At 40.2% G+C, this 26561-nt stretch overlaps 1 protein-coding gene across 4 annotated transcripts in view; it reads right to left on the bottom strand.

Annotated features, from left to right (window-relative positions):
- Nucleotides 1-26561, bottom strand: part of UBP1 (upstream binding protein 1) — a 68190-nt gene that overhangs the window by 13245 nt on the left and 28384 nt on the right. For 2 of the 4 annotated variants that reach the window (XM_022553936.3, XM_089919006.1), the window contains 6 exons: nt 13095-13171; nt 8839-8944; nt 7549-7655; nt 5055-5207; nt 4842-4952; nt 4292-4399 (listed from right to left, as the gene is read on the bottom strand). In XM_022553936.3, coding sequence (XP_022409644.2) covers nt 4292-4399; nt 4842-4952; nt 5055-5207; nt 7549-7655; nt 8839-8944; nt 13095-13171 — 662 coding nt within the window. Of the gene's footprint in view, nt 1-4291; nt 4400-4841; nt 4953-5054; nt 5208-7548; nt 7656-8838; nt 8945-13094; nt 13172-21653; nt 24512-26561 lie in introns of those variants that run through there. The other 2 variants (XM_089919007.1, XM_022553937.3) reach the window with 2 other exon arrangements.

Here is a 26561-nt window from a genome sequence, read left to right on the forward strand (position 1 = left end):
GTCCCCTTTCATAAGCACTCTCCTCCCATTTCACACACAGACGGCATCCTGTCTCACCATGGCTGTGGGGTGTAAGGCTCTGCCAAAAGCCAAGTTAAAGACCATTCAAAGAAATCAGGGTAGACACTAAGGAAGTACACAACTCTAAAATTCTTCTCTACGTCAGGGGGTTTTCAATTCTTTGCTTTCAAAATAATTCAGGAGGACATCTTGTCAGCTGACAGACACTGAAATAATTTATTAGATCATACAAAGAGAGATCATTGGAATTTCTGGCAGGTATCTCAGAAGGAGTTCCAAGACCTGAATGACACTGCTGAAAGAAAAATAAATTTATCTAAACAAAGTTTCTCTTACCTATAAAAAATCTAGAATTTAAATATGTTCTACCCTGTCTCATCATTCAAAATGCATTTCCAATAACATTTCTATTTTTATAATTAAAAATTTTTCATCAAAATGTGTATGATTTGTTGTTTTGATAAACTGGTAAAAATAATGTTTTAAATTCCTCAACTGACTTAAGTCTTACATGGTCACAGGAAATTTTAAAAATTAAATTTCAAATTATATTGTTTGTTGTAAAAGAGTAATTAAGGTGACCATTAAAAGATTTCCAGGCATGAAAGTATGTCCTATTTGGACAATATTATTTAAGGGGAGTGAAGGAGAAAACATGAAATGAAGAAGGAAGAGCAGAGTAAAATTTCAGACTTAAGTGATGGCTTCACCTTAAGTTGTAAATACAGATATTCAAGTATGTCAGAAAATTGTTTCCTTTGCAGCTACTTAAAAAAATTTTTATTGCAGTACAGTTGCTTTACAATGTTTTGTTAGTTTCTACTGTACAGTAAAGTGAATCAGCTATATGTATACATATATCCCCCCCTTTTTTTGAAATCCTTTGGAACTATTTAAATTTATGATGAAAACTTTCAGATGTCAACCTAAAAATGTGCAAGGGAGTATATTCTTTTTCAAAATTCTTTTGAGTGAAGTCAAGACCACTAGTGTGAAGGACTCTGAGCTCAGAAACCAAGTCTCCCCAATGGTTACAGGAGCTTCCAACAGCGTGTCTGACACCCATCAACAGCATGGGTACAGGGCTTCCCTGGTGGCGCAGTGGTTAAGAACCCGCCTGCCAATGCAGGGGACATGGGTTCGAGCCCTGGCCCGGGAAGATCCCACATGCTGTGGAGCAACTAAGCCCGTGTGCCACAGCTACTGAGCCTATGCTCTAGAACCCACAAGCCACAACTACTGAGGCCCGCACACCACAACAAGAGAAGCCACCGCAATGAGAAGCCCACACCGCAACAAAGAGTAGCCCCCACTCGCCGCAACCAGAGAAAGCCCACGCGCAGGAACAAAGACCTGATGCAACCAAAAATAAATAAATTAAAAAAAAAAAAGCATGGGTACAAAGAAAATAAAACAGAAATCCCATAATCTCAACATTCTTTACAACTACCCATTAGGTATCCCCTCAGAAATGGGGAAAATGACTGCAGACTTAATGTTTCAACTATTATCAACTTTCAAAAAAGAAATCTAATTTGGCTGGAATGCATTGCTAAACCCTCTCTGCATGTTGTACCAATTTCACTATAAATGACATTTTACACAATGCCCATTCTTTTTAAACTAGGGTCTTTTGTTTTTCTTTCCAGTTTACAAAGTAGTACCTCCCCAGCTTATACAGTTTGAGGAACCCAAGATGCTGTGGGCCGCCTGGCAGGTCTCCTAACTTGCGGATGTCACATGCTCATGGTCACCTCTACTACTTGGAAGATCTTCCCGCTACACCATTCTCCCCAGATACAAAATATTACAACACGGCATAACACGCACATCAAAACCGTATAGACCTTTCAATATCATCAAGTCTCCCCAGATCTGCTTTGGTAATTATTGCCAGCTGTTTGAGGAAATAAAGCCATCAAAAGCTCCAAGTGAGCATGGCAGGTGATACAGCAAAGACACCAAATTTACTGAAACTCCATAAACATACCTATTTCACTTTTACACATCTAGATTCTTCTAGCAGTAGAAAAGCAGGGCTGTTTGACATCTAAAACTTGCCCAATAAATAGGAGACTCAATTCACAGAACACAGGAAAACTAGCATTCAATGAAAACTGGTCCTGTTAGGAGGCCTCTACTTTTAGAAATGATGGATTCCAAGTTCCTCAATGGCCAGGCTGGATGAAACACCAAGACTCTCCCACCTGCTTTTTTCGTAAGTTTCTCTTACAGTCTTGACCCAGGAGAGTACAGGCATACCAAGGAATATTTTCAGTGTTTCTTCTACCTTGTCATTCTTCCCTGTCTTTAAAAGTAAGCAATGGTACTGATTCATCAAGGCTCCAGCGATATCTGGCCTGGACTTGTAGAGTCGCAGCTTTGGTACACTAGGAACAAAGTCCCTCCGCAGGCAGATTAGAAAATGAGGACTCACTGCAGACTGTAGACACTGGCAACCCAGATTTGAGCCAATGAAATACAGCTCAGATGCAAAGACCAACAGAGACACTAAGGGTTTGGTTGTGCTGTGGCTCTTGGGAACCTACAGTGCTGCCTCTATTCAGTGCAGGACCATCTCACACATCGCCATGTAGCTTTGACAGGTAAGTCTGGATACCCTTTCAATTGAAAGCCAATTGTAACTATCAGAGAACTGTAAGAAATGCTGGCCTTCTTTTGTAGGTGCTTGAAGAAATATATAAAATGCTGCGGATTTTCTTTTTTAAGGGATTCATCTGTACCTTGCTTTTAATGAACAGGTTTCCAAGAAGACCTCTAACCACCCCTAGAAGTATCTTAACCAAACCAAATGCGGCCCTGGGAAGCAAGCAATGCACACCTGGAAGATGTGAAATCCTAGGCCAGTGAACTGCTGACGTTTTGCATACTTTAGACTTGCATCTTCGGATGAGCGCTAGGCTATAACAGATTTCTTTAATTTACAAATTATCAGACCCATTCCTTTTAATTAGTTTATAACAAAAGGGGAAAAGTGATTTGAATTACCAGTGTCTCCCCAAAAAAGTTTACTAAGAACCATTTGTGTCTTCAGCTGGGAAATTAGGAGAATAAAAAGATAAAACTGGAGGGGCGGGCGTTTTGGGGAAGGAGTATACAGTTGTTCCATACAACTTTTGATTTGAATCAAAAAAGCCCACTTAAAGAAAATGCAACATGGTGTGCTCCCCTGCCCCTCAGAGAGGACATTTTCAGTTTTATTGCATATATTATTTAAATGCATATAGAAGTATTTAAAATATTTTCACTCAATGCTTTAATTTGGAAATAATGTTCCTGTGATAATGCCTGTGGCTTTCATAGTCTACAGATAATTACAGATACATGTGTAAGAGTGAAAACTCCATTTCTGGCACCTTGATAGTACAAACACTGCAATGATGAAACATAACCATTAATATGTATGATAAGTTATTTTTAAAAATTATTTAATGTTCTCTGTTTACATTTACTGCTGGTATATAGCTGATCTAAGTTTATATAACAAGATAACCCTTTGTCAACTGTTTGATGAAGAACTGTGTTATAAAATAAAGATCTGCTCTACTTAATAAGCTGGCAAAGTTCATATTCAACCAAAACCCCCCTGGACTACAGTGGGGAACCAGGGCTGAGTGTAGCAAGGTGTCCTATGCTGGCCTGAAGCATAAGGTCACAATGCAGGTGCCAAGAGGAAACACTAATGCAGTCAAGGATTGTTTTTCTACCAGTGCTGCCAATCAGGCTTTTAAAAGCAGACATGTTCTTACGCTCCATGCAGGGAAATGGGACACAAAGTACTGCGTATGTTAACGTCAAGCTTGCTGCCATAATTTCTCCAAATATCTGTGACACTTTCTTATCAGTTACACACACGAGAAAGCAAAAACCTTTTTTAATTACACAAAAATAACTATTTTACTAAAGAAAGTATTTTCAATTAATCTCAGTGCTCGTAAAGCAAGTGTATGTGCAAAGGAGAGAGAGGGAGGGAGGAAAGGAAGGAGACAGGGAGGGAACACATTTTTGAGTGTCATTTGTTTTCTCTCCAAAACCACCCAATACGGTCAACTTTGTTTGAAAGTGTTAGATTTAGGAAATTTTCCTCAGTGAGGAACAAACAGAAAGCAGGAAGTCTAAACAAAAGCAAATTAAATCAAGACAAGGACATCAAAAACAAATTTGGCTTTACTTTTCAGTGGAAGTTGGTCCTATATCTAACACTGCACAAGGTTTCTTGCACAATGAAAAGAGAAGCAGAAGCCCTTACACTGCCTCGCTTTGCCAGAGAATCACCGTAGTCTGCTGGCAAAGTCCGCTTGCTGGACTTTTTCTGCTCATGTTCAACTGCATCTTCAATTATAGGCTCAAGCCTCATCTGGACAAACACCAAAGATTGGGATCAATGTCTTTTCATTATACAAAGAAAGATCTAATACCCTGTTTATGCCTCTGCCGTCCAATTAAACAAACGTATGACTAGCAGGATTCAAAGGTAAGGAAGATGCAAAACCCCAGCAGTGACAAACATCGGACATTCTGGGCCCCAACATAATTTCTATCAACTCCAAGGATTTTAAGGTCTGTTTCTGAGACCCGATTGGGATTTCAGCATCTTCGTCCACGATCCCACCCAGGAAACGAATCTATTAAAATCCCCCAATTTAAAGAGAATATTTTCCCCACAAATATCACCAGGAACATTATGTCAATCTACCACCCAATCTTCCCAGACCCTTTGCAGCCAAACTCATCCTCAGAGGTGGTGCCAGAGTGCACAGCTCGGCTTCTCCTCAGAACCGGAATGGTGCCCGCATTACCTCTGTGAGGACCGTGGTGTCATAGGACGGCTGGTACTTCTCCTTCTCATGAGCGGTTCTCTTCTCCATCTTCTCTCGATCAGTTTTTTGTTTCCTATCTGCACCTTTCGGCTTAAAAACAAAGTAGACTTTTTCATCTATCAGGCTTCAGACAAACACCTTTACCAGCAACACTGGGCCTCACTTCCTCAAAGCCTAGTTTCCATCTCTTACCTTAAAAACTTTGATTTGGCAGCTAGCTGAGTGTAGATGATCTGTGTATTCTCCATTTTCATTCTGCTTAAAGGTGTCAACCTGGATCCTAAAAGGCACTCCCTTTTCACCTCCGTGCTTCCGGGGAGTAAATTCTGTGCTGATGCAGTGTACCTAGAAAATGAGTCAGGCTGAAATGGATTCAAAGTCTTGTCCACTGATTACCCTTCTACTTTGCTCCCTTTCAGATGTTGGGCCACAGGTATAAATTCAAGATCCTTTAAAAGGAACTCCCACATATTACTCAGGTGTCTGTCGTGAATTTCTAACTGTTTTAAACATGTATGACTTTCCTTTCACAAATCCAGCTGAGCCCTCCTGAACTTTGTGGGAATGGGCTCTGCCCCATTCCAGTGCCCTCCTCGAAGGCAGGACTTGCTCCAGTGATGAGCGCATCAGTACAGTAGCTTCCTGTGTCTGTCCCCTAACCCCACCCCAGACTGGACCCACGGTCCTCAGCCTTGCGTGGGGCTCAATCCACAGCAACCATCACCTCGTTACTCAGAGCCCCTGCTGTTTGCCCTCTACTGCCATCACCCCAACTCCAGCCAGCTAGTCACCTCACTGCTGTTCCTACGGTCATCAACTCGTGATCCTTCGCCTGGGGAGCTTCCACAGTCCACCAAGCCCACTCCTCACTCCACCTGCATCCATCTGAACTCTCCTGTCAACGCTTCACAGTTCACAGAGGATCCTGAGGGCAGTATTCATTTTCCCACCACTTCTGCCCACTCTTGCAACAACACCATGGTGACAGCTCCAGGGCATGGCACAGTGTCATTAACAAGACCTTGGTAATTTCTGACTGCTACACACCCCCTCTTCTAAGGACTCAAGGTTAAAACTGATTTCTGCACCAAGACTGTACACAACCTGAGAGGTAAGGCCAGCTCTTCCATTGCTCTCATTCACCACATAACCAGTCGCCCTGTCAGATGAACAATATGAGAAAATATTCAACTAATATGAACCATGGCCCTACTGATTATTAGCTGATGGGTGATACTACTTGGAAGACCACGAAAATGCAAAATACTAAATTCTCTATAGTTCACACAAATCATAGCCTACTTCGGCCAGTCAGCAATTAACTGATTTTCCTTTTCTGTATAAAGATTACCTACTCAGTAGTTTTCATTTCACCATTTACAAATTTGAACATACTATTAGAATTACTGTTGATTTTATTTTACATATAATAATACCATATCTGTTTTTCAAAAACTAATCTCTTAGGACAGCAGTCCCCAACCTTTTTGGCCCCAGGGACCGGTTTCATGGAAGACAATTTTTCCATAGACTGGGGGTGGGGTGGGGATGGTTTTGGGATGATTCGAGCGCATTACATTTACTGTGCACTTTATTTCTATTGTTATTACATTGTAATATATAATGAAATAATTATACAACTCAGCATAATGCAAAATAAGTGGGAGCCCTGAGCTTGTTTTCACTTGCCACTCACTGAGAGGGTTTTGATATGAGTCTGCAAGCAATTGATTTATTGTGGTCTCTGTGCAGTCAAACCTCTCTGCTAACGATAATCTGTATTTGCAGCCGCTCCCCAGCGCTAGCATCACAGCCTCAGCTCCACCTCAGGTCATCAGGCATTAGATTCTCATAAGGAGCATGTAACCTAGATCCCTTGCATGCGCAGTTCACAGTATGGTTCACATCCCTTGGGTGCACAGTTCACAGTAGGGTTCATGATCCTTTGAGAATCTAATGCCGCCACTGATCTACAGGAGGCGGAGCTCAGGTGGTAACGTGGGTGACAGGGAGTGGCTATAAATACAGATGAAACTTCGCTAGCTAGCCTGCTGCTCACCTCCTGCTGTGCAGCCTGGTTCCTAACAGGCCATGGACACTAACAGTCCGTGGCCCAGGGGTTGGGGACCCCTGTCTTAGGAGACACAAACTGAGTATTCATGGGTGAAATGAAATGCCTAGGCGTTGCTTTACAGTATTCCACCAATAACCAAAAAGGGGAAACTACTAATAACTGTCGAAGCCAGGAGATGGGCACAAGAGGATTCATTATTATCCTCTCACTTTTGTGGGGGATTGAAAGTGTCAGTATCAAAATATTTTTAAATAAAGCTAGACAGAATCTTAAAACTACACTTTTTTCAATCATATCCTTTAAAACAGCAGGTTTTGTTCAAGAGAAATGCATCTTAAGAAGAATGGAAGTTTTGATTATTGTTACTACCAGTGGTAAAAGTGATATTTAAATAATGCTTTACATATTAAGATTGTCTTTACAGGTTAGTCTATAAATGATGAATTTAGTAGATTAACTCTAACTTAACAGAGTGTGTTGTGTATAAAAAACATTACAAGATAGTTTACAAATAAGCATTTAAAGAAAATGATATCACGTATCAAGAATTCAAGCTCACCCACAGCCTCCTGAATGACGCTAGTATAACTCTAATAATGTAAGAATCCAAACCTGAATGAAAGCAGATGTGCGTTTTGCAGGATCCCACAGAAATTCAACTGCATTTAACTGGCTTGGATTTGTCTTTGTGTCAATTATTCCCACAGACATTGGAATATCTGTATTTTAAAAAGAAGTGACACAGAAACAAAACTATGAATGATTAAAAGGTTACAATCTACTATGATTCTGTTCTAATGAAATTATTATACCTCCCTGCTGAACTTTTCCCTTCAATGTTCTCCATGGTCAATCATTTCAACATAAAAACCCACCTAATGTGTATCATACTTTCTCCCACCATTTCTATTTCATTTTATTAAGAATATGATGGATGGTGCCAATCAAAAATGAAATAAATGGTTTAAAACTCATAAAATTCCTGGCTCAGTTTCGTTAAGCACCAAAAACAACTTCATTTTTAACTATAAAACAACTCAAATAGTATGGAGGTTCCTTAAAAAACTAAAAACAGAACTACCATACGAGCCAGCAATCCCACTACTGGGCATATATCCTGAGAAAACCATAATTCAAAAAGAGACATGTGCCACAATGTTCACTGCAGCTCTATTTACAATAGCCAGGACATGGAAGCAACCTAAGTGTCCATCAACAGATGAATGGATTAAGAAGATGTGGCACATACATACAATGGAATATTACTCAGCCATAAAAAGAAACGAAATTGAGTCATTTGTAGTGAGAGGGATGGACCTAGAGTCTGTCATACAGAGTGAAGTTAAGTCAGAAAGAGAAAAACAAATACTGTAGGCTAACACATATATATGGAATCTAAAAAAAAAATGGTTCTGATGAGCCTAGGGGCAGGACAGGAATAAAGACACAGACGTAGAGAAAGGACTTGAGGACACAGGGAGGGGGAAGGGTAAGCTGGGACAAAGTGAGAGAGTGGCATGGACATGTATACACTACCAAATGTAAAATAGATAGCTAGTGGGCAGCAGCTGCATGGCACAGAGAGATCAGCTTGGTGCTTTGTGACCACCTAGAGGGGTGGAATAAGGAGGGTGGGAGGGAGATGCAAGAGGGAATGCATATGGGGATATACGTATGCATACAGCTGATTCACTCTGTTATACAACAGAAACTAACACAACACTGTAAAGCAATTATACTCCAATAAAGATGTTAAAATACATACATACATACATACATAAAACAACTCAAGTCACACAGGTGACTAAAACTCTCTACGCAATCGCCCATGATGTGGTGCTAGTGTATTAACAGGTATAGCTAAACAACTGCCTCATCTCTCCGTGGTCTTCTGACTTGTACCTAAATCGAGGAGTCTGTCTCCTGGGCGATTCCACTTCCAACCTTCAAGTTGCTGATGCTCTGTATATTGGAGCCGTCTGTCATGGAATACAACTCTTATGATGCTCTATGGAATAAGTAGGGGAAATGAGCACTTTAAAATTGTTCCAGCTAAAAAGCACAAGTGTTTTCACTTCTTATGCATTAGCCTATAATAGAAAAGCATACAAAAACAAATTCTGGGGCTTCCCTGGTGGCGCAGTGGTTGAGAGTCTGCCTGCCGATGCAGGGGAAACGGGTTCATGCCCCGGTCCGGGAAGATCCCACATGCCGCGGAGTGGCTGGGCCCGTGAGCCATGGCCACTGAGCCTGCGCGTCTGGAGCCTGTGCTCCGCAACGGGAGAGGCCACAACAGTGAGAGGCCCGCGTACCACAAAAAAACAAAAACAAAAACAAAAACAAATTCTGCTTTAAACATTTTGTAAGTGTTTTACAAAACACTGTTTTGTTCTTGGATACCTGGGTATGGGTACAATTATTTGGTGCAAAGAATTATTACTATCATTTTTTTTAACTTTTTTTTTTTTTGATGTGGACCATTGTTAAAATCTTAATTGAATTTGTTACAATATTGCTTCTGTTTTATGTTTTGGTTTTTTGGCCATGAGTCACGTGGGATCTTAGCTCCCCGACCAGGGATTGAACCCACAACCCCTGCATTCGGAGGTGAAATCTCAACCACCGAACCAGCAGGGAAGTCCCGGTACAAAGAATTATAACTCAAAAATAACAAGAGCAAATAAAATGGATTCTTAGGTTAAATTTTTTTTTTTTTTGCGGTACACGGGCCTCTCACTGTTGTGGCCTCTCCCGTTGCGGAGCACAGGCTCCGGACACGCAGGCTCAGCAGCCATGGCTCACAGGCCTAGCCGCTCTGCAGCATGTGGGATCTTCCCGGACCAGGGCATGAACCCGTGTACCCTGAATCGGCAGGCGGACTCTCAACCACTGCGCCACCAGGGAAGCCCTCTTAGGTTAAATTTTTATTAAAAAATTTGATACTGTAATTCAGAATTAAGGTCCATGTCCATAAAAAATTAGTAAGAATTATATTTCTATAAAGAAAACATCAGGGAATCCCCTGGTGCCCAAGTGATTAGAGTTTTGCGCTTCCACTGCAGGGGACCCTGGGGTTCGATCCCTGGTCGGGGAACTAAGATCCCCGAGTGCTGTGAGGCACAGCCCCGCCCCCCAGAAAAAAAAAGTCAAGGGCAGGGGGGTAAATCTGCCCACCACCCCAAAAAGAGAACCTATATGCAAAATTCATCCTCAACTATTTAACCTGCAAGTGAGATTATCTGAGGTAAGCAAGGGAAAAACAAAACAAAACAGATAAAACACAGGTAAACTTCATCCAAACACTCAGGTTCATTCCTAGGGAAGGCTTTAACTCCACTCCACAAACTCTAGGCCATTCTCTGCTCTCCACCCATCCCACCCTCACCTCCCACAGGTTTGGGCTGCCAGCTGCTGTTCCATTCCAAGAACAGGATAACAGGTCATCAAAATGGATTCAGATACCAGATTTGCACTAATTAGTGTTTCTGACATGTTTATAAATAACTGTTTCTCAGACTATGATGCAGTAAGATAATCGTATTTCCAGTAGACGCTCTGCTGGTTTGGGCAGGAAATAACTTGTTAGCGATACATATCAATACTATCTTTAGTGCCCCTGCCTTCCGCACCCCCAAAATGCTGTCCAAAACATAGCTGATAAATATTTTGAAGGGAACCATTTAAAAGTAGAAATACTGTAATTTGAGATAGTTTAAAAAGAGGCCAAGTCAGTCATTAGGACCTCTGTGGACGTCTATGAAGGCACAGTTGCCACTCTGATCCACACCCAATTCCCCACCAGCACCCACTTCACACAAGCGCCTGCTGGCAGCAAAGCCCTCACAGAGTGATGGTGCTTGAGCCAGTGGTGGCTCCTGGTTCACAGTCACCAGCAGGTTGATCTCTCAGAAGTGCAGCACAGAAAATGTCATGATTTTGATTCTTCCATATTTAGTAAGAACCAGATCAAATCCATGAATTCAGATGAAAATAGTATGAGAATACAGGTATTAGTTTTAAGTGCTTTACTAAACCCCATTCTAGGTCAGACTAAGAAATAAGACAGTAAAATAAGGAATATGGAGGACCATAGTTAAGAAATGGCAAGATATAAAAGAAAACCTCTTAAATAAAACTGGAAGGGGAAAAGCTGTTATCTGGAAGTTCTGACTAAAAGGAGACAATACACCAAGAGAATCAGCCACAGATAAAGGGGCCCTAACAATAAGACAGAAAGAGAACAATCAGAGAAAGCACTTCACTGAATATTTTAAGCAGGTCAAGAAGTTCCAAAGCACCTCTGATCAGCAGCATTTGATCCCGAAGACCGCCCCCCCACCTCAATAGCAGAGTCAAAGATCATGGGGCCAGGAAATTAAACTCTAGATGGCTGCAGAGTATTTTAGGGATCCTCTAGATGAAGAAGCATGTGGTCTTTAAGAAAGTTATCCTGTAGTCTCTGGCAGTAGCAGACTGTAACTCTGAATCCCAGGCAAGCTCTCAGAATGTAACTGGATGTATTCTGGCACATCCACCAAAAATCAGACATGTGGCTTATCAAGTGGAAGATGAAACTAAGACTTCTTAAAAAGTAACCCTGTGACTTTCACAATGACAAAAGAGTTCACCCACATCTTCCCTTAAACAATATATTACTAGGCTGAATTTTAACCAGGTGTGGTACAATTTGGCAAAGATTTGCCGGGGTGCCCAATACTTGTCTGACAATGAATGACGAGCTGGGAGCAAGACATGCTGAGAGAATCTTCAACACTGCTAAGCCTTCTAGACTCTGAAAAATGAGAGCTGTTGCTCCTTGACCAAACCATAGCTATTTGTCACTAGAGTCCAGCAGAGCATAACCAATTCAATGGGACTTGCTCACTGGGAACAGTGCTGATGCCTTTTTAAAAGGGTGAATCTAATTAGTGTTCAATACAGGTGAGAAAGCCAGTAGGAGGGAATAAAAAAAATAAGGCCATCTGACCCACCCTTTAGGGAAACGATCAAACCCATTGATGGAACACAGACATGACAGACTCCATGTTCAGATGGCACACGTGAGAATCGGTAAATAACCTCTCTCCTGTTCTGAGAATGTTGGGAGCCTCGGGAGTCAGAAGAAACCTGGGAGCTTACTCCAGGTTGGCAAGACAATGATCCACTGGGGACTAGAACCTCTCACAGGATTGGGAGCTTCCTGCCCCCAGGAGTGGGAAGAGTACTCCAAAGACTCTCAGGCCTCCAGTGCTGAGCAGCTGCTTTCTGGACAAGCCTAATTTGTTAGCATTAGTACTGCTGTCCACTCCCCCCCACAGGCTGCCTTCCCCATGCTCGCCAGTCTGAAAAGGGTTGGGCCTTTCCAATGGAATGCCTCTCCACAATGAGGGCCCAGCAGCACTCGGGCCCCAACAGGCCTCTCTGTAGGAAGATGGAAGGACCGAGAGAACTCATCCTGCTTCTCCCTTGCTAACAGCCACAATGAAGTTTTCCCTTTTCCCAATTAAGCTTCTTCAGTAACCCTTACCCTGTAATGCTCTGGAGTTTATGATACTGTGTGGTGCGTGACAGGTAGAGGCTAGAAGGACCCACCTTGCATGACACTGCAGGGGCCGGGGATGGGTCTGAAGGCACATCCATCCTAAAAGGAATGGGTTGGCTGCGCCTCCTAGGCCTGGAATAACTGACTCTTCATTCAGACACACCAGTAGCGTGAAGAGATCAAATTTTACTTAGAGAAATTTTCAGAGGTGAAATAAAAGTTTCAAAGTAACACTTATATTTTCCCCCCACACTATCTTTTACTTTTAAAGAGAAACAAAGTTTCCACACTATCTTCTACGTTTAAAGAGAAACAAAGTTTTTGTTGTGGTAGTGGGTTTTTCTCCCTCCTTTAGCTGCAACTAACTTTTCTCTGGCGCCTTGTTTCCAGAGGGCCTTCACATTTACTTCACTCAGTAATTACTATAATTCCTATTTTACAGAGGAGTAAACAAAATATAGCTCAATAGAGTTTTAATATAGCCATTACTTTCTTAAAGTGAAATTAAATAATTTTTTAATAACTCCTGCAACAAAAAACAAAACTCTTGCAGTAAAACTGCTACTTTTTTGAGTCACTGCAGTACCTTTTAGGAATTTAAACAGACGGTCCTTACCTTTACCAGTTTTCCAGTGATCTCAGGCACATCTCCCATTTTCCGATTATCCAGCATGCGAATTTCGTAAGACTGACCTATTTTTAAAAATTGTGTATCAAAAACAATCCATATAAAGAACATCACTCTGTGTAACAAAAATTCAACTCAAACGTACGACTGCCCGATATTAAATTCTAAAGAAGCAAACTCAGGTTAATCTTTCTCTTCCCTGCAAATCATATTTTCCTCCTTCCACTCTCAAAGAAGACTGAAGAGTTCCTCAGTCAGTTTACTTTCCTCTGTTATCCTCTCACACTCATTATCTGAGACCAATTTTTCATAACAGCTTTATTGAGGTATAACTTACATGCCATAAAATTCACCCTTTTAAAGTGTACAATTAACTGGTTTTTAGTAAATGCAGAGCTGTGCAGCCCAAACTGCTATTAATTTTAGAGCACCTTCATCATCAAAAAGAAAACTCATACCCGTGAGCAGTCCCTTCTCATCCACCCACCTCCAGCCCCTCACAACCAATCATCAATCTACTTTCTTTCTCTTGGGATTTGGTTGCTTTAGACAGTAGATATAAATGGAATCACACAACAGGTGGCCTTTTGTGACTGGCTTTTTCACTTATAATGTTGCCAAGGTTCATCCAGGTTGTAGCATGTGTCAGTCTTTCCGATTCATGGCCAAATTATTCAACTGAATGCACACACCACACTTCGTTTATTCATTCAACAGCTGACAGACATCTGGGTTTCCACTTTTTGGCTATTATGAATAATGATACTAGGAACATTTGTGGACAGGTTTTTGTGTAAACTAAGGTCAAATTTTAATCCTGGAGCTTTCTCCCTTGTGTCCAATGAACCCAACTCACATCTTGTCACTGCTCAATTAGGGTCCATAAAAAAAACACGAATAGAAACTCACACACCAATCTATTTAATTAAGAAAATAAGCTGCTGCTGCCAAAAGTTAGTAATATGCTCCAAATCCACAAAAAAGATGTTTGGATTACCTGTCATTAAATAATAAAAATGACAGCATAATTTGATATGCAGAAAATTAGTAGTAATTAAAGAGTGCTTCTAGTAACATATGAAGTTGAGGCTCTTTATAATAAAACTACCAATACCTTGCCCACACTCCACTGGGCTTACAAAAATATACAAAAGTACAAGATCATAGGGTCAAAACATAACAGTTACCAAAATAAAACTAAATCACTCCAAGGCTGGTGAAGGAAAACAACGGCTGTACACACCACTAAGCAACAGTCAGATTCATTCAACACACTGAGAGAGATTAAACTAAAAACACCCTTATGGTAACAGAGATTTTTTAAAAAGTTAAATCTGCAGCATACTTAACAATGGATCTGAACCTGGAAAAAGAATAAACAATAACTTCTTTAAAAACGGAAATGAATATCCAGGAGTGGTCACGAGCCCCTACTGCCACCCTCCCAGACCCCAGGGGTGGTCACGAGCTGCTGCTGCCCCCACTGCGTGCTCCGAGGGTGTGCCTGAGCCGCTGCCAGACCAGACACCAGCCGTGGCATCTGCACACCCCGCCCCTCTCGGGGGTAATGACCAGCACACACTGAGTAAAGAGGCAACAGGCATCCATACTAAAAACAGCCTCGTACCAAATATATTAAACACGTACAAGCTACACAGGGACACCCCCACATAAACAGCCCTCTAAGACCAAAGTAGGTAACTGTTTCTCCTAAACTCACAGAGTAAGATAAACACAAGTAAAATGAATCAGCAGAGGAACCACTCCCAGTTAAAAGACCAACAGAATTACCCTGAAAGAACAAACAATGAAGCAGACCTCTTCAGTCTAATAGACACCGATTTCAAAAAAGAGGCAATGGAAATACTGAAGGAATTAAGAAAGGCTATTGACAGAAATGCAGATTACTGTAAAAAAAAACAAAACAGCTAGAAACTATAAAGATGAACCAAGAAAAATTAGAAAACTCATTTGCAGACGTGAAAGCTGAGATAAAGACAATGAATAGCAGAAAGAATAATGCAGAAGAACAAGTCAACTGGAAGATAAAATAATGGAAACCACCGAATCAAGACAGCAGACAGAAAGCCAAATGAAAAAAAGAAATGAAAGCAACATAAGAGACCTATGGGATAATATAAAGCACGCCAACCTATGCATACTAGGAATTCCAGAAGAGGAAGAAAGAGAAAAGAGGACTGAAAAAATATCTGAAGAAATTATGGCTGAAAAGTTTCCAAACCTAAAGAAGGAAACAGATATCCAGGTACAGGAAGCACAGAGGGTCCCAAACAAGATAAATCCAAAACAGACCTACACCAAGACATATTATAACAAAAATAGCAAAACTTAAAAAGAGAGGATTTTAAAGGCAGCAAGAGTTCATTACAAGGGAACCCCCATAAGACTATCAGCTGGTTTCTATACAGAAACGTTGCAGGCCAGAAGGGAGTGGCAAGATATTGGGTTGGCCAAAAAGTTCGTTCAGGTTTCCCCATACCGTCTTATGGCAAAACCCAAACGAACTTTCTGGCCAACCCAATATATTCAGTTCTGAGAGGGAAAAATGTGTAACCTAGGATACTCTATCCAGCAAGATTATCATTGAGAATAGAAGAAGAGATAAAGAATTTCTCGGACAAGCAAAAACTAAAAGAATACAGCAATACTAAACCCATCCTAAAGGAAATATTGAAAGGTCTTCCCTAAACAGAAATGAAGAATCTATAGGAAAGAGAAAATCACAACTGGAAAATAAATCATTTAAATGAGCTAGTACAGATTTAAAAAGATTAAAAAATTTCTGTGTAAGTGATGATAACCACAATGAACAGCAAAAGGATAAACATGAAGATGTAAAAGAGGGCATCAAAATTGTAAAATGGGGGCTTCCCTTGTGGTGCAGTGGTTAAGAATCTGCCTGCCAATGCAGGGGGCAGAGGTTCGAGCCCTGGCCCAGGAGAATCCCACATGCTGCGGAGCAGCTGGGCCCGTGAGCCACAGCTGCTGAGCCTACACTCTGGAGCCTGTGAGCCACAGCTGCTAAACCCATGTGCCACAACTGCTGAGGCCTGTGCACCTGGAGCCCATGCTCCACAATGGGAGAGGCCACTGCAATGGGAAGCCCGTGCACCGCGGCAGGGAGTGACCCCTGCTTGCCGCAACTGCAGAGGGACTGCCTGCAGCAGCAAAGATCCAACGCAGCCAAAAATAATTAATTAATTAATTAAAAAAATTGTAAAATGGGGGGCAGGGAAGAAAATGTAGAATTTGTTCTCCCTAAAATGTGCTTGAGCCTATATGACTATCAGTCTAAGGCAAGTAGATATAGGAAGGGGTTAGCATACTTGAAAAACAGGGTTATCACAAATCAAAAACATAGATTCACAAAAACCAAAAAGAAAAGAACATAAGTATAATATCAATACAAAAGAAAATAATCAGAACACACACACACACACATGCACACACACACACAAGAACAAAGAAAAAGGGACAGAGAAGAAATAAAAATCAATGGGAAAATAAGGTTTAAAATGGCAATAAACATTGGGTTGGCCAAAAAGTTCCTTTGGTTTTTAAGTAAAAATAAGATACGTTTTTCATTTTTACCCAGAACTTTATTGAACAACGTATTCACCATTTTCTTCCACTACCTTCTGCCATTTTTCAGGAAACTTCATAATTCCATCTTCCCAAAACTTTTTATCTTTTTGAGCAAAGAACTGTTCCAGGTGCCTTTTACAGTCTTCCAGAGAATGGAAGTTTTTTCCATTAAGAGAATTTTGTGAAGACGTAAATAAATGGAAATCCGAAGTGCAGTGTCTTGTATATACGGCGGATGAATCAGAACTTCCCAGCCAAGCTGTAACAGTTCTTGTCTGGTCATCAAAGAAACATGCGGTCTTGTGTTATCCTGATGGAAGATTATGTGTTTTCTGTTGACTGATTCTGGACTCTTTTTGTCAAGTGCTGCTTTCAGTTGGTCTAACTGGGAGCAGTACTTGTTAGAATTAATCGTTTGGTTTTCTGGAAGGAGCTCATAATAGAGGACTCCCTTCAATCCCACCATATACATAATATCACCTATTTGGATGAAGACCCGCCTTTGGTGGGGTTGGTGGTGGTGGTTCATTTCGCTTACCCCACGATCTCTTCCATTCCACATTATTGTACAGCATCCATTTTTCATCGCCTGTCACATTTTGTTTTAAAAACAGAACGGTTGTGTTACGTTTAAGTAGAGAATTGCATACGGAAATCAATCAAGAAGTTTTTTTTTTGCTTAACTTACGTGGAACCCAAACGTCAAAGCGATGAACATAACCAAACTGGTGCAGATGATTTTCAGTGCTCGATTTGGATATTTTGCTTATGTCAACTATCTGCTGCGTGGTATAACACTGATTGTTCTCAATGAACACCTCAATTCGATCACTATCAACCTCAATCTCTCTACCTGACCATGGAGCAACGTCCAGCAAGAAATCCCCAGCACGAAACCTCGCAAACCACTTTTGACATGTTCAATCGGTCACAGCACCTTCTCCATACACTTCACAAATATTTTTTGCGTTTCAGCTGCGTTTTTAACCTTTCCTGAAATGATAAACCATAATATGCTGAAAATGTTGCTTTTTTCTTCCATCTTCAATATTAAAATAGCTACACAAAAATTCACCAATTTTTATTTTTTTTTAATGCACACTGATATGATAGCTGTCACAACAGAGTCTAACAAAATTGTTTCAAATGAAGTTAAAAATAACTAAGCAATACTAAAGCCAGCTTACAGAAAAAAAGCAAATGAACTTTTGGGCCAACCCAATACATAGCTATCAATAATTACCTTAAATGTCAATGGACTAAATGTTTCAATCAAAAGACAAAGAGTGGCAGACTGGATTAAAAAATAAGAGGCTACAATGTGCTGCCTACAAGAGACCCACTTTAGGGCAAAGGACACACACAGATTTAAAGTAAGGGGATGGAAAAAGATACTTCATGCAAACGGAAATGATAAGAGAGTGGGGGTCACAATACTCATAGCAGAAAAAGTAGACTTTAAAATAAAGGCCATAAAGAAAGATAAAGAAGGACACTATATAATGATAAAAGAATCAATACAAGAAGAGGATTTTACATATATGCACTTAATAAAGGAACACCCAAATACATAAAACAAAGACTAACCAGACATAAAGGGAGAAACTGACAATACAATTTAACATCACACTGACATCAATGAACATATCTTCTAGACAGAAAATCAATAAGGCAACAGAGATCCTAAATGACACAAGTTAGACTTAATTGATATTTTCAGGACGTTACATCCGAAAAATCCAGAATACACATTCTTTTCAAGTGCACATGGAACATTCTCTAGAACTGACCACATACTAGGGCACAAAACAAGCCTCAACAAATTTAATAAGAGTACAGGAATTATCTTAAGCATCTTTTCTGACAACAATGGCAGGAAACTAGAAATAAACAACAGAAAAAGAAATGAGAAAAATAAAACACGATTACATGGAGACAAAACAACATGGTACTAAAAAAATAGGTCAATGATGAAATCAAAGAGGAAATTAGAAAATACCTTGAGACAAATGACAATGAAAACACAACCATACAAAATCTATGGGATGCAGCAAAAGCAGTTCTTAGAGGGAAGTTCACAGGAATACAGGCCTTCCTCAAGAAACAAGAAAAATCTCAAACAACCTATCACTTAAAAGAATTAGAAAAAGAAGAACAAACAAAACCTAAAGTCAGCAGAATGAAGGAAATAATAACTATCAGAGAGGAAATAAATTAAGAAAAAATTAAAAAACAATAGAAAAAAAATTCAATAAAACCAAGAGCCGGTTCTTTGAAAGGATAAACAAGACTGACAAACTGCTGGCCAAGCTCAACAAGAAGAAAAGAGAGAGAACCCAAATAAACAAAGTAACAAATGAAAAAGGAGGCTTAACAACTGATACTGCAGAAATACAAAAAATCATAAGGGAATACTATGAATAATTACATGCCAAAAATTCGACAACCTAGAAGAAATGGAAAAGTTTCTAGAAACATACAGCCCACAAAAACTGAATCAAGAAAAAATAGATAATTTGAACAGATAGATCACTAGAAGTGAAATAGAATCTGTAATAAAAAAAAAACTCCCTATTAACAAAAGTCCAGGACCAGATGGCTTCTACCAAACATATAAAGAAGAACTCATACCTATCCTTCTCAAACTCTTCTAAAAAAACCGAAAGGGGGGAACACTCCCAAGTGCATTCTATGAAGCCACCATCATCCTGATACCAAAACCAAAGACACCACGAAAAAAGAAAATTACAGGCCAGTATCTTTGATGAATATAGATGCAAAAATTCTCAACAAAATATTAGCAAACCGAATCCAACAACACATAAAAAGGATTATATACCATGATCAAGTTGGATTCATTCCAGAGTTACAAGGATGGTTCAACATATGCAAATCAATCAACGTGATACACCACATCAACAAAAGACAAAAGCCACATGATCATCTCAAAAGACACAGAAAAAGCATTTGAAAAAATTCAACATCCATTCATGATAAAAAAAACTCTTACCGAAGTGGATATAGAGGAAACATATCCCAACATAATAAAAGCCATTTAGGACAAACCCACAGCCAATATAATACTCAATGGTGAAAAGCTGAAAGCCTTCCCGCTAAAATATGGAACAAGACAAGGATGTTCATTCTCACCACTCCTATTCAACATAGTATTGGAAGTCCTAGCCACAGCAATCAGAAAAGAAAGCGAAACAAAAGGTATCCAAATTGGAAGGGAAGAGGTAAAACTGTCACTATATGCAGATGACATGATACTATATATAGAAAACCCTAAGGACTCCACACAAAAACTACTAGATCTAATAAACGAATTCAGCAAAGTATCAGGATACAAGATTATCATTCAGAAATCAGTTGCATGTCTTTACACCAACAATGAAATGTCAGAAAGAGAACGTAAAAAAAACAATACCTTTTAAAATTGCGACCCCCAAAATAAAATACCTATGAATAAACCTGACCAAAGAGGTGAAAGACTTATACGCTGAGAACTATAAAACATTAATAAAGGAAACTGAAGATGATTCAAAGAAGTGGAAAGATATCTCATGCTCTTGGATTTGAAGAATATTGTTTAAATGGCCATATTACCCAAAGCAATCTACAGATTTAATGCAGTCCCCATCAAATTACCCATGACATTTTTCACAGAACTAGAACAAGTAATCCTAAATTGATATGGAACCATAAAACATCCAGAATTGCCAAAGCAATCCTGATGAAAAAGAGCACACAGGAGGCATAACCATCCCAGACTTCAGACACTACTACACAGCTACAGTAATCAAACAGTGTTGTATTGCCACAAAAGCAGACATACAGACCAACAGAACACAACAGTGAGCCCAGAAATAAACCCACACACCTACGGTCAATTAACCTTCGACAAAGGAGGCAAGAATATAAAATGGAAAAAAGACAGGCTCTTCAGCAAGTGGTGTTGGGAAATTGGACAGACGTATGTAAATCAATGAAGTTAGAACACACCCTCTCACCATACGCAAAAATAAACTCAAATGGCTTAAAGACTTAAAAGACATGACACTATAAAACTCCTAGAAGAGAACATAGGCAAAATATTCTCTGACATAAATCATACCAATATTTCTTAGGTCAGTCTTCCAAGGCAACAGAGATAAAAATAAAAATAAATGAGACCGAATCAAACTTACAACGTTTTGCACAGCAAAGGAAACCATAAACAAAACGAAAAGACCACCTACAGAATGGGAGAAAATATCTGCCAACAGACAGGGTCTTAATTTCCAAAATATACAAATAGCTCATAAAACTGAACACCAAATTTACAAACAACCCAATCGAAAAATCAGCAGACCTACAGAGATATTCCTCCAAAGAAGAAATACAGATATCTGGCCAGTAGGAACATGAAAAGATGCTCAACATAGCTAATTATTAGAGACATGCAAATCAAAACTACAATAAGGTACCACCTCACAAAGGTCAGAATGGCCATCATTAGAAAGTCTACAAATAACAAATGCTGCAGAGGGTGTGGAGAAAAGGGAACCCTCCTACACTGCTGGTGGGAATGTAAGCTGGTACAGCCACTATGGTAAACAGTATGGACATTCATCAGAAAATTAAAATAGAATTACCATATGATCCAGCAATCCCACTCCAGGGCATATATCCAGGCAAAACCATAATTCAAAAAGATAAAGGCACCCCTATATTCACAGCAGCACTATTCATAATAGCCAAGATGTGGAAACAACCTAAATGTCCACTAACAGACAAACTGATAAAGAAGATGTGGTAAATAGATAAAATACAATACTACTCAGCCATAAAAAAGAACAAAGTAATGCCACTTGCAGCAACACGGATGCAACTAGAGATTATCATACTAAGTGAAGTAAGTCAGAAAGAGAAAAACAAATACCATCTGATATCACTTACATGTGGAATCTAAAATATGACACAGGGGACTTCCCTGGTGGTCCAGTGGTTAAGACTTTGCCTTCCAATGCAGGGGCTGTGGGTTCAATCCCTCGTCAGGGAGCTAGGATCCCACATGCCTCGCGGCCAAAAAACCAAAACATAAAACAGAAGCAATATTGTAATAAACTTAATAAAGACTTTTTTTTTTTAAAATAAGACCTCTGCCGGGTCTTTGTAGTGGCATGTGGGCTCTTTTAGTTGGGGCATGCAAACTCCTAGCTGTAGCATGTGGGATCTAGTTCCCTGACCAGTGATCAAACCCAGGCCCCTTGCATTGGGAGCATGGAGTCTTAGCCACTGGACCACCAGGGAAGCCCCAATAAAGACTTTAAAAAATGACACAAATGAACCTATCTACGAAACAGAAACAGAATCACGGACATAGAAAACAGACTAGTGGTTGCCAACGGGGACGGGAGTGGGAGAGGGAGGGAGAGGGAGGGGTTGGGAGTTTGGGATTAGCAGATATAAACTAGTATATACAGAATGGATAAACAACAAGGTCCTACTGTATAGCACAGGGAACTACGTTCAATATCCTGTGATAAACCATGACGGAAAAGAATATGAAAAAGAATGTGTATATATATATATATATATATATATATATATATATATGCGTCTGTGTGTATAACTGTATCACTTTACTGTACAGCAGTATTTAACACACTGTAAATCAACTATACTTCAATTTAAAAAGTTAAAAAATAAAAGATTTTAAAAAAGCAAATGAATAGATATCATTGATAAATACAGCATTACATATCTGAAATTACACTCAACCTCAAGAATTTAGGACACAAAAATTAACAAAATGTTTGTGCTGATTATCAGATCAACAAAAAACTGTTTAATTAATTTAAAAAATCAAGTGGGTAAAGATGGGGAAGAAATAAGCACATAAAATGTGGGGAAATGTAAACTGATAAACTGTTTTTGAAAGATAGTCTGCCTGCACCTGTTAACAAGTTAAATACTGCATCTTTTGACTCAGGGATTCTGATTATCAAGAGGGGGAATATTTGCACCTCACATTAGTCACAGAGGGCTAATCTCCCTAGTACCAAAGGAAAAGAACTCTTACAAAATTGCTAACAAATGCCCAACAACCCTAACAGAAAATGAGCAAATGACATGAACATGTACTTCACACAAAAGAAGGAAAGCCAACAGTTCTTAAACATATTAAAAGACATTCGAGGGCTTCCCTGGTGGCACAGTGGTTAAAGAATCCACCTGCCAAGGCAGGGACACGGGTTCGAGCCCTGGTTTGGGAAGATCCCACATGCCGTGGAGCAACGAACCCCACGCGCCACAACTACTGAGCCTGCACACCTAGAACCCAAGCTCCGTAACAACTGCAACTCGCCACAACTAGAGAAGGCCTGCGTGCAGCAACGAAGACCCAATGCAGCCAAAAATAAATAAATAAATAAATTTATTAAAAAAAAAAAAAAAGAAAGAAAAAGACATTCGACGTCTGGGAATTCCCTGGTGATCCAGCAGTTAGGATGCCGTGCTTCCACTGCCAGGATGCTGGGTTATATCCGTGGTCAGGGAGCTAATAAGATCCCGCAAGAAGCGACACACAGCCAAGAAAAAAAAAAAAGACATTCAGACATTTGAACTCCATCAGAGACATGCAAGTTAAAGCCATACTGAAATGGCTTTTCACCTATCAGATTAGCATGAATCTCTCAGTTTGAGATGTCGTGGCTAAAGGGAAACAGTCACTCTCCTCTATGGACAGTAGAGGTGGAGATGGTTTAAGAAGCAGTTGTCACTCTGGAGAGATTCTGAAGGTAGAGCCTATGTATTTTCTGGTATATTAATTAAAGTGTGAGAGAAAGAGCAGCTGAGGGTTACTCCAGATTTTTGGCTAAGGAACTTCCTGACATGGGGAAGATCACAAGAAGCAGATCTCAGAGAGAAAATCAAGGAGTGCGATTGCATACATTTTATCAAGTTGATTTATAAATCTGAGAACCCAAAGAAAAGCAGTCTGTGAGATGGGAGGTGGACCAAATGCACAAGGAGGGAGGGAAAACTTCTCTCGCCAGGATTCCCTTGTGGTCCTCAAAAACTCAAAATTCTAAGGATTGAAAAAGATCAAAGGAAGAAATCTCAATGTGCCTTATCTTCTTTTGTATTATTTTATCTTCTTCTGTATTATCTTCTTTTGTATTATTTTTCCTCCTCAACCTTAGGATATTTCTGTGCTCAATATAAAGTTCAATCTGTTTCCACGAACAGATCTCAGGCTTGGCTGCTCCTGTATTAAAGCACTATAGATTTTTATTCTTCTGAAGTCAAAAGCAGGTTTTTAAAAAAGGCTCTGTAACACTTATTATGCTTCAAATGATTTCCCTGTTGGAAACGATATATGTCCTAGCTTTCTTCCTTCTTCAGTTTTATCCCATGTCTCCCACTATTTAGAAATCCCTCCCCACCAAGTTTTACTCAATGGCAATATCCATTGATATACTACCAGACTTTTATTGGTTCAATTTCTCCTTCTATTTGATCCCCCTCCATAATTCTCCTAATAAAACAACTTCCTGAAATGTTAGTCTAGGTTCCAAATGAAATATTAAAAAGGTCCCACTACCAACGAAGTATAAAGTTAACACAAACTGCAATACTCTAAAAGTTACTAGTCCTATTTTTAGCTTTATCTTCTGAATTTACCTGTCACATTTGGATTTGTTTACTCCTTTCTTGGCTTAGAAAAGCAAAAGCACTGACAGAATTGAAAAATGTAAGTGCTATGAGTTCACGTCCCCAACTACCTTTGAATATAGAGTGTAAGATGGACTCTAGAGCAAAATGGAGCCCAAGGTGTGACAGATCCACCTTGGTTAAGTTCAAAGCATTTATTTCTACGGTCCTAATACAGAACTTTAATCTATAACAAGAACCAAAGCTAACCTCAAGGAAATCTACCACAGTGTAAAATGAACTTACCAAAAAATATATTTTCTTTTTTGAAGCATCAATCATTTAACAGTATTTTTAATCCAATAGACATGCTACTTTATTTCCTAGACCTAAAACTTGTTTGCAAGGTAGCTAATACTGGTTAATTAACAGGGTGCTCCAAGTAGAATTTGGCCTCCATATGAACAGGTATTTCTGATCTAATAGCAGCAATAAGCTGATCCGGAATAAATCAACGGTTTAAGATCAGAAGTCTCACTCATGGGGCTTTCCTGGTGGCACAGAGGTTAAGAATTCGCCTGGCAATGCAAGGGACACGGGTTTGATCCCTGGTCCGGGAAGATCCCACATACCACAGAGCAGCTAAGCCCATGCGCCACAACTACTGAGCCCATGTGCCCTAGAGCCTGCGCGCCGCACCTAATGAAGCCTGCACGCTCTAAGGCCTGTGTGCCACAACTACTGAGCCCATGTGCTGCAACTACTGAAGCCTGTGCACCTACAGCCTGTGGTCCACAACAAGAAAAGCCATTGCAATGAGAAGCCCACGCACCTCAATAAAGAGCAGCCCCCTCTTGCCGCAACTAGAAAAAGCCTGTGCGCAGCAACGAAGACCCGACACAGCCAAAATATAATAATAAATTAAATAAATAAAAATGAATAGTGGGCTTCCCTGGTGGCGCAGTGGTTGAGAGTCCGCCTGCTGATGAGCCATGGCCGCTGAGCCTGCGCGTCCGGAGCCTGTGCTCCGCAACAGGAGAGACCACAACAGTGAGAGGCCCGCGTATCGCAAAAAAAAAAAAAAAAAAAAGAATAGTAAGATATTCCTATTAAAAAAACCCCAAAAAACAAGAAGTCATGTCACTCTTATCATGGTGGGGAAGCATCATGGATTCAGCTGGGGCTACTGAACAAGGGGCAGCCTATTCCAGCCAGATCCCTGCCCAAAGGGATAGGCAACTGCTTACTCCCCTTTCTGTGGCTCCATATTGGGACTACGGTTTTTTTACTCCACAAAGTTAGAGGTTTAGGGACCTCCCTGGTGGTCCAGTGGTTAAGAATCTGCCTTCTAATGCTGGCAACGGGGTTCGATCCCTGGTCGGGGAACTAAGACCCCCACATGCTGTGGGGCAACTAAGCCCGTGCGCTCCAGAGTCTGCGCACCACAACTAGAGAGCCCACACGCCACAACGAAAGATCCTGCATGCCGCAACTAAGACCCAATGCAGCCAAATAAATAAATATTTAATAATAATTTTTTTTAAAGTTAGAGGTTTAAGTTTTCTCATTACCTAAGAGCTGAGACGGACAGCTGCCCAGGCATAACCAGAAAAACACAAATACAGCTTTTAAACTCTGTACTTCTATCATTCAAAACAGTACGAAAACCGACACTCTAAAGCATCAGTACTTGTTCCAATTTCTACCTGAGATGAAGTTAAGACTACACAGGATTATTTTTCTTTATGTTGCACAATGGTATTACACAATGACAAATATTCTTTAGCAACAGCTGCTCCGGAGGCAGAAGGTGAGCAATGAGCTTGAAGGGGAGGCTACTAGGAGTGACCAAGCTATGGCCTAAGAATAGCTACAGCCCCACCTATGTGTCAACGCTCCTCTGAGGAAATCTGTCTATAAGAAGTGGTGGTGAGGGGACGCTCACATATTTGCCTGAATATTCAAAGTAATAAAAAGTTGAAGCATGGTCTCCAGACCAGCAGCATCAGCACCACTTGGAAACTCGTCAGAAATACAAATTCTCCAGCTCCGCTCCAGACCCACTGACTCAGAAACTCTATCAATCATGTTTGACAAGCCTTCTAGGTGATCCCAATGCATGCTGTCGTTGGAGACCACTGCTCTGTGCAAAGCTACAAATATCCAGTCAGTCAATGCTGTTTCTAGCACAAAGCATTCGGGACCTTC

The sequence above is a fragment of the Delphinapterus leucas genome, chromosome 10 (assembly GCF_059928025.1).
Source record: "Delphinapterus leucas isolate spDelLeu-1000000601 "Yukka" chromosome 10, BTC_Dleu_Yukka2, whole genome shotgun sequence".
Taxonomy (NCBI): domain Eukaryota; kingdom Metazoa; phylum Chordata; class Mammalia; order Artiodactyla; family Monodontidae; genus Delphinapterus; species Delphinapterus leucas.